We start from the raw sequence: 16,169 nt of genomic DNA on the forward strand, positions 1-16,169 counted from the left end.
CGAGCCCGGCGTCCTACTACTAGATTATCGTGCCTCCTGAAGTAAAGGTTAATTTCATAAACTGTAACTTTTTACAGCAAATCGATTTATTTTTATTTTTTTACTGTGACAAAATTACTTATTACTTATTTTTTAAACTTAATGATGAGATTCTATCAGAAATTATCTATTCGATAAAAAAACTTACATCTTCACTGCATATTTTCACATTTGACGATTTATTTTTTACTGTTGTCTAATCATAACGGCACTTTATATTCACTGCGTATATTTTCAGTTTCAAGTTCATATGGGCCGACTTATGGCAGAATAAGCGGCTGTTTTGATACACATTTGCAACACACATTGTGGTATTAACATAACTTCACAATGATAGGATTTTTGTTTCTACCTCCAAACAAACGATACCAGTAAACGCTAGAATTGGGATGAGTATCCCATCCAAAATGGCGCTCTGCCTTGTTTTCAAGCATGACTTCATAGGAACCTGGCGTCTAATATTACGCTACTAATTCCCTTTTTCTGATACAGCATTATTTTCGTCGTGTTACTGTAAATTTTCAAAAAAGCAACATGACAGATACATTTTAATGATTTTCCCGTCGAATACCATATTTTTTTCATATTCGTGGATATATGATAGTCGGCGGGAAACCATGAAAAATCACTTACATATTTCACTCTTCGATTGAAGACTTTGTATGTACATGTTTTTCATCCCATTCATGATATATAACTGGTTTTCATCAAGAAACCAAGAAAAAAGCCATAACTGTATATTAACCGTTGTTTTTGAAACGACTATCGAAGTTTGATTGTATGTTTATGCTAATAAGAAGTACAAATGTCATGGCATTCATCCACAATAGGAATATATTTAGCGTATCATATGTAATTATAGTACATTTTGCTTCATAAAACAATCATAGTATATTTCTAGCTGTAGAGAAGGTACAGAAATAGTATTGGCCTTTCCGTGCCCTTATCATTTCAGAGTGAGTAATGCCTTGGTTGCGTTGAAACCTAGTGGAACGTTAATTGGATTAAGAACTGATGTAGTGAGTTGTCATAATATATTGGATTAAGGTTAATAGTTTGGGCGTAGCAAAAACATTTTCTTCACCTATGTTTACATCTGTTAGAGTGGGAGACGGTAACTGGTTCACGTAGTTCTCTAGAACAGACACAATTGTAAGCATTCCTGCGTATTAGCTACTCCCGAACCTACTGCACCAGCATCCTCGATATCCAGGGGTTACGCTTATGTCAGGCTCAGTGCACGCCACCTTCTTGATGAGAAGAGAGGACTAGTTCGATCCTTTGATATACATCAAAAGAATATCGCGGTCACGGTACGGTAAAAATGTACAGGCTTATAAGTCGGGCGTCTCTACTTTGTAATCTTCAAATTTGACATTTATTCATGACGTATTACTAGAACTTACAAATGAGAAAACTTTCAAAATTGCATTTGGTCCAACTCAAACAGGCGCGTTTGGTGGTCAGGCGGAGTATATCGATATTGGTCAATGTCCCGTTATCAAATGTTTTAGAAGAGTAGGAAGTAAGCTAACCAGATGCTTACAATTTCATTTCAATATATACTCATGGCAAGCTGAGCATATCGTAAAAGTTGATTAGTTCTGTTTACAATTCTGGTTATGTCATGTACCGTTCATTCGACGATCGTTTATTAACGAATGGGTGTTTTATTTCATTTGCGGGTTGATAAGATGTAAGTTTTATATATAGAGTAAGAAACGTGCAAGGCTATTTACGACAAATAGTAAAATTTAGTAAAGTTTGTCAATGATCTATAAATCCCTTTATACGTGCAAGAGATATCATGTTATTTCCGTTAGAAACGGGGCTCATCGCGAATATAGCATGGCTCTATCGCCTACTAGAGCATGATTCGTATCCAATAAAACACATTGCTGCAAAGCATTCTTATTATAACACTATTTAAAAAATACTTTACCAACCTGTTTTGGATAACCAACGAATCGTCCGCGATATCGTTTAAAATGTTTTTGTAAGTCTCCTTTCGGCAAAAACCAGCTGCTACTTTTTGAAAATAATGACTCCATCACATTGATTGGATTAAGTGTCCCGAATCTGAAAAAAAACAACAATATCAATCATTATAAAAAAATGAACAGGTGATGTTATATTAAGAGTGAAAATATATAAATAAAAAATATCAAATAAGTATACCGTAGTAAAGAAAATATGACTTTTAACTCAATAATCAATTGATAATGATAACAATTTCATACTACATGTAACTCTGTTCAAGCCAGATTACACCCCTGTATTTATATCTACACTCACTCGATAATAAATAGGCAAAAAAATGAATATAGAGATGATTTCTATTGAGAACCTTATATAACGTACAAAGAGAATGAGACCAGGTGTCCCGAAATGATAAGCGTCGTCTGCTTTATCGACGACACCCGTCATGTTGATCTAGGTGAAATCCAAGAGATATTACGTCCTCAAAGCAAAATCGGGGAGCGACAAGGAAACAACTAACTACGTTATCGAGTATAATAAACAACACCAACCTTCCTATCAGACAAAGAAATACTGTATTTTGTAATAAGATCATGATGACGAACATGAAACTGACCTTTATACTTTTTCAAACAGCATTTCTAGAGAATGTTGTAAGTTTGTCGGTAACCAATCAACATCTACCACAAAAAGCATGACATCCAGACCAACAACTTGAAAACCGAATCAACTACGACATATTAACAACAAATTTGCGTACTAGGGATGTTACTATCAAGAAAGGGAACAATATGATAAAAAATGAGTTGTTACGTTTATCCTACGGCATAGAGGTAAGACGCCCATGTTGGTCTTGTTGTGAGTAGAGAACTAATATAGCATCTGATGTAAAATACATTGTAGCATCACTGATTTCAAGTTAACGAGGATATAAACGAACGACGTGGTCAATAATTCTCGGTTAATAAGGATAGTTTATCGTCTATATAACAAGTTTTCTGTTAACAGTCCTATTTAGCTCTTCAATAAAATCAACTGAAAAATACTTGTTTTGTGAACAAAATATATAAAAATAAATCATTGCTGTTTTCAAAACAGACAACTTAATGACGTTGTTTGTGTTGGGGTTATTCATCAATTATATAGAGATGCAATGCATTATTGACATATTTACTTTAGGATCGCAGTACCACTGCCAACTCTATTCCAACAAAGTATTCGACATTGGGTTTTTTTCAGGTATGACTATAGCTTTGTTAAATCATTTCTGGAAAAAAACATTACTTGTAGGACATTTATGAGAAAAAAAACAAAAAAACACATAACCGAAAAATTATCAACAAAAGTATTCTGTTCTGATTGTAAAAAAACCCAACTCATACCGGCATTCGAACCCTGCAGTTCAGATTGTGATGCTGTTGCACTTACCGATTAAACTATCCTCGGTCAACTGTACTACAATTATATCCTAACGGAAGTTAAGAAGAGGTTAAAGATACTGTTCCACTGTACTGTGTATAGGATAACCAACAGTGCAGTGGTATACGGATCCTTAATAAGAAATAAATAAAACATCCTTCCGTGTTTTTGTGTGTGTTTTGATTATACATACCTTACGAATCAATCATAACGGAAATATTTCCCCTTCTGGTCTAGCAAAAAGTCAATACTTGGCACGGAAATATTAGTTTGGATGTAAACATTTACATATTCTGTATCTCATAACATTACATTAAGTTGCCCATTAGAATGTAGCTCAGAGCTACATGACACTAATGATACAAGAAGTCCAATTTTCAAACTGAATTATTCCGGGACAAACAGGAAAAAAAAATCACTGTTTTCTTGTGTAGATCTTATTACCCTCAGAACATGTAGGTTTTATTTTAGATGGTCTGGAAATAAACATTATTCTCGTTACTTACTTAACTGAAGATGAGATCCCGTTAAATGTAGGAATATTAAAGAATTGTTATCATACTTTTCATCGTTGTGTGATGAGAATGAATCTGTTTAGCTATGAAGTCGAAATTGACCAGAGCTTCGACATGTAAGTTGAAACACACAGTGAGTGTCGTTTCTTTTTCGCGGGGCGCTAATTTTCGCGGTGTCCACTGAAATGGTTTTTTTCTGCGAAACATGCAACCCGCAAACATAGTGGGAATTTAATATATTCCTATTCTAATTGTGTGTCATGGCTAAAATACCTAAACTCCGCAAGATGGCACGGATAGATATCGAAAAAATCTTTTGATATATAAACTAGCATATACTTATAGTGACCCTATGGAAAGCTAAACATAGACGTACTTTCGCCACTTGTATCCCTCCAGGAAAGTTTGTAAGTGATCCATGAGGATTGTGTATCTCATCTTGTGCTGTCTGGAAAGCTTGTGGAAGGTGATGGAATGGAGTTCAGTAACCAGAGCTTCGTTAGCAACCTGTTCAAGATAGGGAAACACATTGCGACTAATATGTATTGTATACGTTTCATCTCATAGCATCATGTGATTCGGCTTTGATAGTGACTTCTACAGTATATGCCTGTTCAAAAAGACCCATTAAGATCATCTGACAAATTATTGTATCACCTCCGACAGCTGCAATCAAGGGGAAAGACTTAACATTTTGTACTGTAAAAATAAGATAATGATAGCGATAGTAACATAATAATCATCCAGACGATTTTTGTTATTTCTAGCATCAGTCGGCTGAGATTAAATGTGTATATAATTAACCTTTCTCCTTGAGAATGCTTCCTGTGTATATTCTGTCAGGCTTTGGTCATACACATCACATCCGGTTACTGTAGCGAATTCTGGGTATTCCTGTAACACATGCTCAAACAATCGCTCCTCCAATGCCTCTAGTTTCTCGTCTTCAGACATCCCCCCTGCAACACAATAAGATTATTATAAACATTTTCTCAAACAGGTTTGATGTTAAAGCACTGGATGTTGAGAACCACTGAACTAACTTTCAAAGACTACCGACACGCACAGGCGATTGCACCCTAAAATATGGTAAATGAAACTGTATATCAGAATTGAATTACACTGCGCCATACAAATGTTTCGTCCTTCTAGGTTTCATCGGAAACATAAGGACTCAAAACCCGGAAACCCAAATTGGTCCAAACGACTGTTGAGGGGAAAATGAATAATATTACTTACAATCCTTGTAGAGAAATCCCACAATCAGTGAAGTAGTCCTATGAAATATACCAGCAGAAGTATATGGCTATATGCTTTCAAAGCTGGGGTCAACATTTGGCCCCCACTTTGGTTTCCTTTATTCTTTTGCAATATGTAGATACATAAAAAATGTTCAATAACTGCATAAATGATTATTCATGATTGTTATTGGTAACCGTAGTGGACCTCCTTGCATAACACCAGGTTGAGTGTCGGGGGTATCCTAACAAAATGACCGATTAATATCACAGGCAAATGTTAATTTGGAAATGAATTATAATAGTGTATAGTGTATTAAAACACTGTTATTTTGATACTAAATATGTCATATTGGTAGACATGAAGTAAACGTAGTGATACTTTTAATTGAAAAAAATAAAACTAACATTGTCAACTTGCCATTATATAGTTACAATGGTAGTCTATATTTTAAACTTCTTTAAAAACTTCCTATATATGTATTCTGTCTACAGAATAATTTTTATGTAATATCAAAACCGGTAATGTACTTTTTTAGCATGCCAAACATGATCAGTGCCCAATTTCACATAACCTTGAAGATTTGACTATTAATGTTTGTTATGATAAATACCGATACATTTTCTGCTTTAGAATCATACTAAAACACTTTATTATGTTAGGCATGTTTTCAAGTTATGTGCAGCATTAATAACTCATGAATATGTATTCTGTCATAGTAATTTTTCCTCTGGAGAACTACTTTAGGTTTGAGATTGTGTTATAGACAAAGCTATGCAATTATCTAAAAATAAATAAAATAATCTTAATAACAAAACTATTATACACTTTATTATACCCCCGCAACGAAGTTAGGGGTGGGGATGGGGGTGGAGGGGGTGGGGGTATATTTGAATCAGCTTGTCAATCCGTCCATCTGTCAACTCATTCTAAAGTAGTGGACCAATTTCAACGAAAGTTTCCAGATATGATAACTGACACCTGAAGTTGTGCATCCAGGTATTATTTTTTCATTCTGACCTTTTTTTACCCTCAAAGTTATGGCCTTCTGTTGAAAAATTCTTGTCCGGCTATGTCCTCCAAAACTAAGGGGTCAATTTCAACGAAAGTTTCCAGATATGGTAACAACCATCTGATGGTGTGCATCCAGGAATTCTTTTTTCAATCTGACCATTGTTTTACGGAGTAATGGCCCTTTGTTGAACAACACTTGTCCAGACAACTCCTCCAAAACTATGGGGCCAATTTCAGTGGAAGTTTACAGATATGGTAACTGCCCCCTGACATTGTGCATCAAAGAAGTATGTTTTCATTCCGACCCTTTAAAAAGGAGTTATGACCTTTTCTTGAAAAAGACTTTGTCTGCCTCTTAAACTTCTGGGCCAATTTCATGGGTGGATTAATTTGCAATGCTTTGCCTTAGTTAGCCTTTAGATTACAGTTCTGGTTTATATAGGAGCGGAGGTTTTAGTTAATCTTTGGCTTACAGTTTCAGTTATTTATTTTTTTAGCCTTTTGACCATTCATTTAACAAAATATGAAGGGATATTACACTATTTTATATCGTTAACTCTAAACAAATAAAGCAAGGAAAGATACCCTTGTCTGACTCCCCATACAAAAAAATTATTTCGGCACATTTGGTTTTTGTGACCTTGAACAAAGGTCAAGGTCATCAAAATTAACAACACTTCAACTCATATAGATGAACAACCTTCTTACCAAATATCAACACCCAATGACATTTAGTCATGAAGAAACACAGGTTAAAGGAAATGTGGAAAGAAAGCTATGTTTTTCGTTTTTTGAACCAAAAGTAGTATACAACAAATTTACCGGTTTCAATTTTTTGGAAATTCCTGATATTGAAAGATATTATTGGAAGCCAACTTTTTAACAAGTAAGTAAAATAGACCAGTTTTAGAACTATATGAATCAACGTGTCAAAAATGGAAAATTTCTCATAAGAAATGAAATTTCATACATTTGTCTGCTTAATTCTTAAATAAAAAGAACAATTCTTTATTGAAATAGTGTAATATTCGGTATCAAAATAACAGGTGAAATACGTTGAACACGATGATGATATAATTTGATAGAAATTGTTCCATTTAAATGCTCTAGGAGGAATTGTATTACTGCACCTTTAACACCCACACAGGTGTAAGTCAATGAGGCCCCATTCATCATCAAATGAATTCTGAAACTAACTGTTCCTGATTTAAGCTTCCTATACCCATACCTTTTTGGATTTATCTTGTTTTGAAATTCCAAGTGGGGGCCGACGTTAATGTTAAATCTCCATAGGCGTTGACCCTACCTTTATAAAGATGTATCTTAATGACGAGGATTGTATTATTTTTCGACTCTGCCATAGTTCTTATTTCCTTTAGGAGTTCTAAATAATCGAACTCTTTGTTCTGCTTGGGAACTTATATATAAATTGTCTAGCATTTGAATTTTCTAGCCTTTGAATACAGCTTTGTTGCTAATATTTTTCTTAACAAACCTTCCAATTGATTTATTTTCTACCGTTTCATTACGAAAACCGAATCGTTTAAATTAGCATCTTTTGTTTCAGTCTGAAATACTGATGGTTCTCGATAGTGAAAAGGTACAAAAGGGATGCTAGCAATACATTCTTGGCTGGGGAAGGTGAAGATAGAACTATGACTATTCTGGACTGATCTATTATCAAAAATGTGATTGTGTCAACTTATGAACAAAGGAATGAGTTACATAGAGACCCCTGACAATGGACAAGGAGGATAAGACCAGGTGTGAATGAGTCATAAATAAACGAAAGCATTGTTAGAATGTCGAAAATTGAATAAGATACCCCCTACCGCAGGAATGGGCGTTACCACAGGAATGGGCGTTTCTAGAACATTATTTCCCCAGGAGGACAACACGTGTCGCTAATTAGGAAAATCGTCTGATTAAATTTCAGCAGAGAGGCTCGTGTATCGTTAAAATCATATTTGCACGTGTGCCAAACTATCTCCCGGTTTCAGAATACTGTTGCTCTGACTTGGCCAGAAACGACCTTTCTCCGCATAGAAAAATATGTAATAGTTGATAAAAGGGATCATGTATTGAATTATCTTATAGATTAAGTCGGTAGACCGATTTAATTATTATTAGTAGGGAACACTCTTGTATGCGTGAAATGAGAAACGTGTATTTGTACGTTCATAAGCAAAATTCTAGTCACAGTCGATCTCAAACGATGGTTAAAATCTCTCCAATCACGCGCATCCAACCATTTGCGTACGTGAGAAACAGTGCAAGATACATATTTCGTCTAGAAGGCTGCCATTTTGGATTTAAGTTTTGTTTTAATATCGTCAGTAGGATAACAAAAAATGTGAATATCACTGGTTACAAAAATATATTTTTCCAGAGTATCTTTCCTTTTCTTTCCAATTCTAACCATCGTTGAAGTTACTTAGATCTTATAAGTAGGCCATACCGATAAATAAAACTCGTATATAGCAGAAACAGTTTATTTAACGTTTGTTCTTGTATATTTGTTGATGAAAGATCTTGATCGTTCGGCTGTAGGTAACGTCTTTTTCATGTTAGATTTCTGTAAACACGCTCGATATCAAGGTTATTCTATTGCGTATTCCAACGTTGGTGTTTTCATCAGAACATAAATACAGGATTAATCACTGCAGCATCCATTGGCAAAACCTCTCTACATAAAAAACTGAAAACTGTCCTCCAGGTTGGTCAATATGGGCTATACTATTGACGTTTAAGTAATACAATACTGTGCGGTATGTACGGTATGTATTTAACTCGTAACATTACGGTAGCTAGCGCGATACATGCTTTGTCGGATCTATTAGACAAAGGAAGAGACAAACGTATGTATACTTAAGTTGTATCAGGGTATCAAGAACGCCTCATCGATTTTGTACACTATCACTCATTTACAGCCAATTGTAAAAGCTATATAGAAATCTATCTTATTGACAACCTGGCAACTCGAGATACCGAAATATATGTGGCTTAAATGAACAACGCAAGTTTAGAAATATTTTTCGTTCCATTACTCATAAAAATTAATAGGTAAACGTAGGTTTTATAAATTAAGTAATTTGATTTATAAATAAAATAATAATTAAATACAAAGTAAATTTAATTCCATTTATAGTGTGGATTTGCATATGTTATGTAGAACTATTTTTATAGGTGGAAGGACTTCTTGCTTTTGCCTCTGCATCTATTAATTAAAACATACCGTGACCGGTTTACTGCTTTACAGGCAAGAACACATGTCACGTGACAGGCGATAGCGTCACTTGAACAAATTTTGTCAGAGGCCAAAGGTAAGAAGTTTCGATCATTTTTTATTGTCGACATAGTTCAGTGATTTTGTTGTCCTTCCGGGGCACAGTGCGTATGGTATGGCGGTTAAGCTATCCGTGTTAGGTCATAGCTATATCAGACGATTGAAAGATGATGTTTCTAGGCCCAGGAACGGCTGGGAAAATCTTAACTTAAGCGAGTCTGAAGTGGTGGTCAAGTTTATGGGAAAAGGTGGCGGGAAAGTGAGCGACTTAACTTCCCTTGATTTCTCTTCCCATTTGACGTTGGAGCGACCTGATGCGGTGCTACTGCAAATTGGGGGAAATGACGTTGATTGTTTTGATTCCGATCCCTTAAAGATCGCGAGTAATATTGTGGCCGTCGCTGAGTGGATGGTGTTCGGATTTGGAATACGCCAGGTTTGCGTTATGCAACTGCTATTTCGTAAGTCAACGAGGCACATTCCTGTTGAGGTCTACAATGATAGAGTATGTACAGTGAATAGGGAACTGAAGGCTCGTTTGTCGCATAGTCATTGTATTCACTACTTCAAGCACAGGGGACTGAAACAGTGTGAAGTTAACATTTTTACGCCCGATGGGGTCCATCTCAATCAGCAGTACGGTGTGCCTAAATATGTCCGCAGTGTTCGGGGTGCAGCTATTCAGACGTATCGTCGATGCTAGGTATGCTACACAAAGTGAGTAAATACGCAGTTGGTCAGAATTAATTGTGATTGTATCAGTTTTTAGGATAGCCTAAGCGGCAGTTTTACACCGCTATTTATAGCCAACATGTGGTTGCGTGAATTTTTTAGGGTAACCTAAGCGGCCGGTTGGCACGGCTATTTATAGCCTAACTGTGTGTTTCTAGATGTAGACTAGCGTCTGGGTAGTTTGTCGGTCATATTTGTGAACATTACTATACAGGTTTTACTTAATTCGTAGTGATGGTGCATATTATCAGATGGCCTTTTCACAACGGGCAGGTTCGCCTGCACACGTGCTGTCGAGCCCGGGTATAGCGGGCGGATTACGTGGAGACAGGTGTGTATCGGTGATATTGGCTAGGGTGTAGACAACGTTCATGTCGAACGAGTTGTAAATAACATGAAATCGGCTTAAGAACTAAAAGTTGAACTTGGACTTTGTGTTTTGGTACAGTTTCCTTGACAAAGTCGAGGGTTAGGTACCCTGTCATGGAAGGGTAAAGGTTTAGGGTCATTCCCGGTGTAACAATACCAGTTTGTGTTCAGTATGGTTAGCTTGACTGGATTCCATAGTTGTGTTAGTCACATGTGGGTAAGGGTCACCCTGGGTGTGACAGATATAACACATGTGGTATGTCTAGCTTACAAGTCTGATGGGTTCTTATCGCTCTGCCAGTGAATATATCAGAGATTTGAGCTTGGCCAGGTACTATCCTTGTGGTAGTTGCATGTGGGTTAGATGAAACCCTGGGTGTGACAGGTAGTCCACATGTGGTACGGCTGGCTTGGTGGTGTCATTTGGTAGAAAGGCGTTTTCTTGGTATTACAGGTAGGCTAGCATACATTTAGGTGTCGGTTGAATCACATATTATATACTGGTATACTAAATAGCGACACTATATCTTCATATAGATATAATGAACATATATTTCTGATATATATTAAGCAGCTATTTTTATGCTGAGGTCCATCCACTGAATTTTATCGACTAAACTTGGCCTTACTAATTTGTTCAAGGGGCATGGTGTTCCACTTATTGCTGCATTATTATTTGCTTAATGATTGTGTTTTTTTATTGGAGTGTGTCAAGATGCCACCAGGACGGCGCAAAAGAGCGGCAGCAGCTAGGCATACCCTTATTCCACAACGGGAAACAGAAGAAGTCGGGGTCCAGCCGGGTCCAACAGCTGTCCAACTCCCTGGCACAAATGCAGTGCCCCCAATATCAGCTATTGTAGCCGAGCTTCTGGTTCAAATGAGAGCAGAGGGATTAGTGCTCAGACAGCCAGTTCAGCTGCCTGTACCATCAGGAGCGTTCACACAGCCCACAGCTGCTGCAGGGTCTGCTGAACAGACAGACGCGGACATGTTCCAGCGGGGCAACCAGGAGGAACAACCGATGTTCCTGGCACAGGCCAATAATGCATCACTGCTGCAGAGCTCGGCCCCCACAGTATCGGCCCAACCTGAGGTGACACCTCAGCTACCAGTGGCAGGACAAGGGCCATCACATCTGTCAGCTGCAGCAAGGCCTTATAGTGCTAGCGCCTCCTTTCTGGTGGAGCAGGCCATGAATAATATAACAGGTACACCAGCTCATGATATAAGTACACCTATTATGTCTAGCGTCTCTCGCCCCCTTGATATGCATGTTGACACCCGCACTAAGCAAAAGATTTGGGCGGATCAATATGTAGATTTTGGATCCCTGCTTTCAACCAATGGTTCAGAGCAGTATAATATCACAGTTACAGACAATACCCTGACTTTAATTCCTAAAACGAAACCAGTGGCAATAAAATCTATGGACCACTGGATTTCAGCTTTTCAGGTATTTGTGACGGTGGTGGTCCAGGCCAAGCCGGAATTAGCTGGGCCTTTAATGAAATATGCTAATATCATCCAGCATATCTCAAGGAAGGCGGGGGACCTAGCTGCTAACCATTACGACGTTAATTTTCGTAAATGGAGACAAGCGGCTCCACACCAACTGCCCTTTGACCAGGTTAATCAAGAGCTGTTTCTGGAGGCTATGACCTATAACTTGGCTCGTAAAGGTCAGCCCAGCCAGAATGTACACAATAACCCTCAGGGACATGCACAGGGTAAATCCACACAGGGCAAAGTTTGCTTTGCCTTTCAAAGAAAAGGGGTTTGCAATCGTCAGCACTGTGTGTTCAAACACCTTTGCAAAACCTGTGGGGGTCCTCATTCCTTTCGGAAATGTTCAAAAACAGACAACTATGCACAGATCCCCTCCAGTGGCAGCTCAAAACCCCCCTCGGCACCTAAACCCAAAAGCAACTAATAACATTTTAAGTATAACGCCGGTCAAATTCGACAGACTAGCTCTATTTCTCCAAGGCTATGACAGAGTTTCTTTTCAATTTTTACAAGCAGGGTTCTTGGGAGGTTTTTCATTACAGTTTCATGGCATTCGTTCCTTCAGATTAAGCAAAAATTTAATTTCAGCTACAAGCAACCCGGAGGTGTTGTTACAAAAAATTAATAAAGAAATAGCCTTAAATAGGATCGCAGGCCCCTTTTCTGTCCAGCCATTTACAAATTTACAAATTTCTCCCCTGGGTCTGGTTCCCAAAAAAGAACCAGGGGAATATAGACTCATTCATCACTTGTCTTTTCCCGAAGGGACCTCTATCAATGACGGCATAAGTGATGAGGACAAAACAGTTCATTATGAAACTTTGGATGAGGCAATTTTTCAGATAAATAGGTTCGGCAGGGGAACATTATTATCAAAAACAGATTTAGAATCTGCCTTCAGAATGGTACCAGTGCGACCGTTAGACTATGAATTGTTGGGGATGAAGATAGGGGAATACTATTATTATGACAAGTGTCTACCTATGGGATGTTCAATATCTTGTCAGCTCTTTGAAAAGGTCAGCTCTGCCCTCCACTGGGTTATGCAAAATTATTTTCAAGCTCCAGGGGTCGTCCACGTGCTAGATGATTTTTTGTTTACTGGCCCCGACAGTACTAACCAGTGCCAAGTAGCTTTAAACAATTTTCTGAACATGTGTAAGCTGGTGGGGGTTCCTATCAAACAGGAAAAAACTGTTACACCTACCACATGCCTTACTTTTTTGGGTATAGAACTTGACACGCAAGCCATGGTGGCTAGATTGCCAAGTGACAAGGTGGAAAAGATATCGACAGCTTTGTCTGAATTTTTGCAAAGGCAAAAGGTTACCCTTAAAGAACTCCAATCTTTAATCGGTCTGTTAAACTTTGCTTGTCGGGTTGTGGTTCCTGGGAGGACCTGGTTACGGCGACTGATTGATTTAACAAGAGGGCTGACAAAGCCTCACCATCATGTCAGGTTGACTAAGTCAGCTAAGGCTGATTTAGAGGTTTGGCAGATATTTATCAAAAACTTTAACAATTCCACCATGTTTTTACCCAATCTCTGGGAAACTTCAAAAAAACTCGATATGTTCACATATGCAAGTAATAGTGCGTTTGGTGCTATGCTTGGACGTCACTGGTTTTATGGGGAATGGCAAGACGACATGAAACAATATCACATTAATGTTAAGGAGCTGTTTCCAATCACAGTGGCGCTCGAAGTTTGGGGAAGTTTGCTCAAAAACAAGTCAGTACTGTTTTTTTCGGACAATCAAACAGTAGTATCTATTATAAACAAACAGACATCTCCCAACCCAAACATGATGGTGCTATTGCGTAGACTGGTCATAGTTTCTCTGCAATTCAACATTCGTTTCCATGCTAAACATATTCCGGGTAAAGAAAATGTTCTCGCTGATTACCTGTCTCGTTTGCAGGTCCCACAGTTTCGTATGGCGGCTCCACATACTGACAAGCTCCCAACACAACTGGCGGACAATCTGTTACATATTTAAATGCCAAAGTTCTAGAGCTTGTCAATTCTGCGTTGACGCCTAGCTCACAGCAGATGTACCACAGAGCATTTGTATCATTGTCACGGTTTGCCCAATCAGGTCTGCATACAGAGTGCTGTCTGCCCATAGACGTGAATACCTTAGTCATGTTTATAGCGTATTTGTCTTAACAAAACCTTGCGCCTTCTACAATTACCAGCTATATGTCAGCCATATCATATGTGCATAAGCTTGGTGGCTATACAGATCCAACTCAATTTTTCATAGTTCGAAAAATGTTGGTAGGTTTGAAAAAAGGGGGGAAGTAAACCAGATTTCCGAAAACCCATTACCAAACCTATCCTACACCAGCTGCTGATGGCATTGGACAAAATATTTGCTTCACATTATGACAAGCTGCTGTTTAAGTCCATGTTTCTATTTGCATTTCATGCATTTCTTCGAATTGGGGAAATAGCCAATAATGGTAGACCACAGAACATTCTCAAAATATCTAATTTACGGTTCTTCCGACAGGGAAAACAATATCCTTCACGGCTTAAGATAGTGTTTGACTCATTTAAATGGCACTACAATACCACCCCGGTGACATTATCACTTCAAACCCGACCAGCTGAATCAGTGTGTCCCGTGATGACATTGTTCCATTTTCTAAAAGTCCGGGGCTCCATAGAAGGCCCTATTTATATATTTTCCAGTGGTAAACCAGTCTCTTACCAATACTTTAGCAACATTTTGAAGCAAGCTCTAGTAGTGGCAGGATACAAGTCCGACCTGTATAAACGTCACAGCTTTCGCATAGGAGCAGCAAGCGAAGCTGCTAGCCAAGGTGTTCCAGAGGCGGATATTCAGGCTATGGGCAGATGGCATTCTAACGCGTTTAAACGTTATATTCGCATCCAAAGCTACGAGACGTGAATAACGGGCGATATTGATCAGAACTTAGGGATCCCTTACAGGGTTCAGCATTGCCTGCATCCCATTCCTAATTTAGTGTTGGGGCATTATAAAGCCGATATCACTCTTAACAGAGTAAGTTTTGTTTGCATTGGATGCATGGCATCCCTGCACTTTGCTAGCTGTTGTTTTTTGCTTTGTATGTTTAAGGCTGACCCTGTCAAATGTCAAATTAGCTTGCTCTAGTTATCACCCATGCAGCAATTTTACCTTGCATTCCTGCTAGCTGGGCTGCATTTTCATTTTGTTTACACTTGGGTGTGTGTATATATATGTTATATTTTCCTCTTTTCATTGCATGTAAATAGTTAGCTGTTGTTTCTGTATTATATGCTATAGCAAACCTTGTCAAATGCCAGTTTATCATGGGATTGTTCTCACCCATGCAGCATTTTTACACTACTTTGAATGCATTTTATTTTGTTAACACTTGGGTGCGTATATATATATGTTATATTTTCATCTTAACATTGGATGCATGGCATCCCTGCAATTAGTTAGTTGTTTTTGCTTCATATGCTAATGGCAAACCTTGTCAAATGCCATGTTATCTGGGTTTTGTTCTCACCTGGGCAGCACTGTTACACTACTTTGAATGCATGGCATTCCTGATAGTTAAGCTGCTTTGCATTAGATGCACGGCATCCATGCTTACAGGACTTTATCTTATGAATTTTTTGATGATTTTGTTTGTATGTATTAATCTTGAATTATAATATACTAAGGAGCTGGTGTACCTGTTCATGTATTTGCAGTGCTCAAGTTTTGATATACTTGGGCGTATCTATATGGAAGATTGTCCTCCTTGCATTGGATGCATGGCATCCCTGCATGACAGGAATTTGTTATTTTATATTGTATGCTTGTAGTTTATTCCAATTCATGTAAATATTTTGAGCTGGTGTACAAGTTCAGGTATTTGCATTGTTCCATTATATGAAGACAAACACATATCCTGTGACGAACTTATTTTCTTTTCTAAATTTTTACATAGCGATTATTGCATGTAAAATTACATGTATGGTCTATAAGAGACCAGGCAATGATGATAATGCTCAGGGAAATAATGTTGGCGAAATAAAGATTTTGGTATCACAATTTACAGTTTCG

At 37.8% G+C, this 16,169-nt stretch overlaps 1 protein-coding gene across 1 annotated transcript in view; it reads right to left on the bottom strand.

The window, feature by feature from the left end:
* The window catches only part of LOC110452143, a 35,631-nt gene that overhangs the window by 17,168 nt on the left and 2,294 nt on the right, over positions 1 to 16,169 (bottom strand). Inside the window, exons 2-4 of the mRNA XM_021500540.1 lie at positions 4,758 to 4,912; positions 4,330 to 4,460; positions 1,986 to 2,118 (exon numbers count right to left, since the gene is read on the bottom strand). Of these exons, the coding sequence (XP_021356215.1) occupies positions 1,986 to 2,118; positions 4,330 to 4,460; positions 4,758 to 4,912 (419 nt within the window). The remainder of the gene's footprint in view (positions 1 to 1,985; positions 2,119 to 4,329; positions 4,461 to 4,757; positions 4,913 to 16,169) is intronic.

Source organism: Mizuhopecten yessoensis, unplaced genomic scaffold, assembly GCF_002113885.1.
Source record: "Mizuhopecten yessoensis strain PY_sf001 unplaced genomic scaffold, ASM211388v2 scaffold81, whole genome shotgun sequence".
Taxonomy (NCBI): Eukaryota; Metazoa; Mollusca; class Bivalvia; order Pectinida; family Pectinidae; genus Mizuhopecten; species Mizuhopecten yessoensis.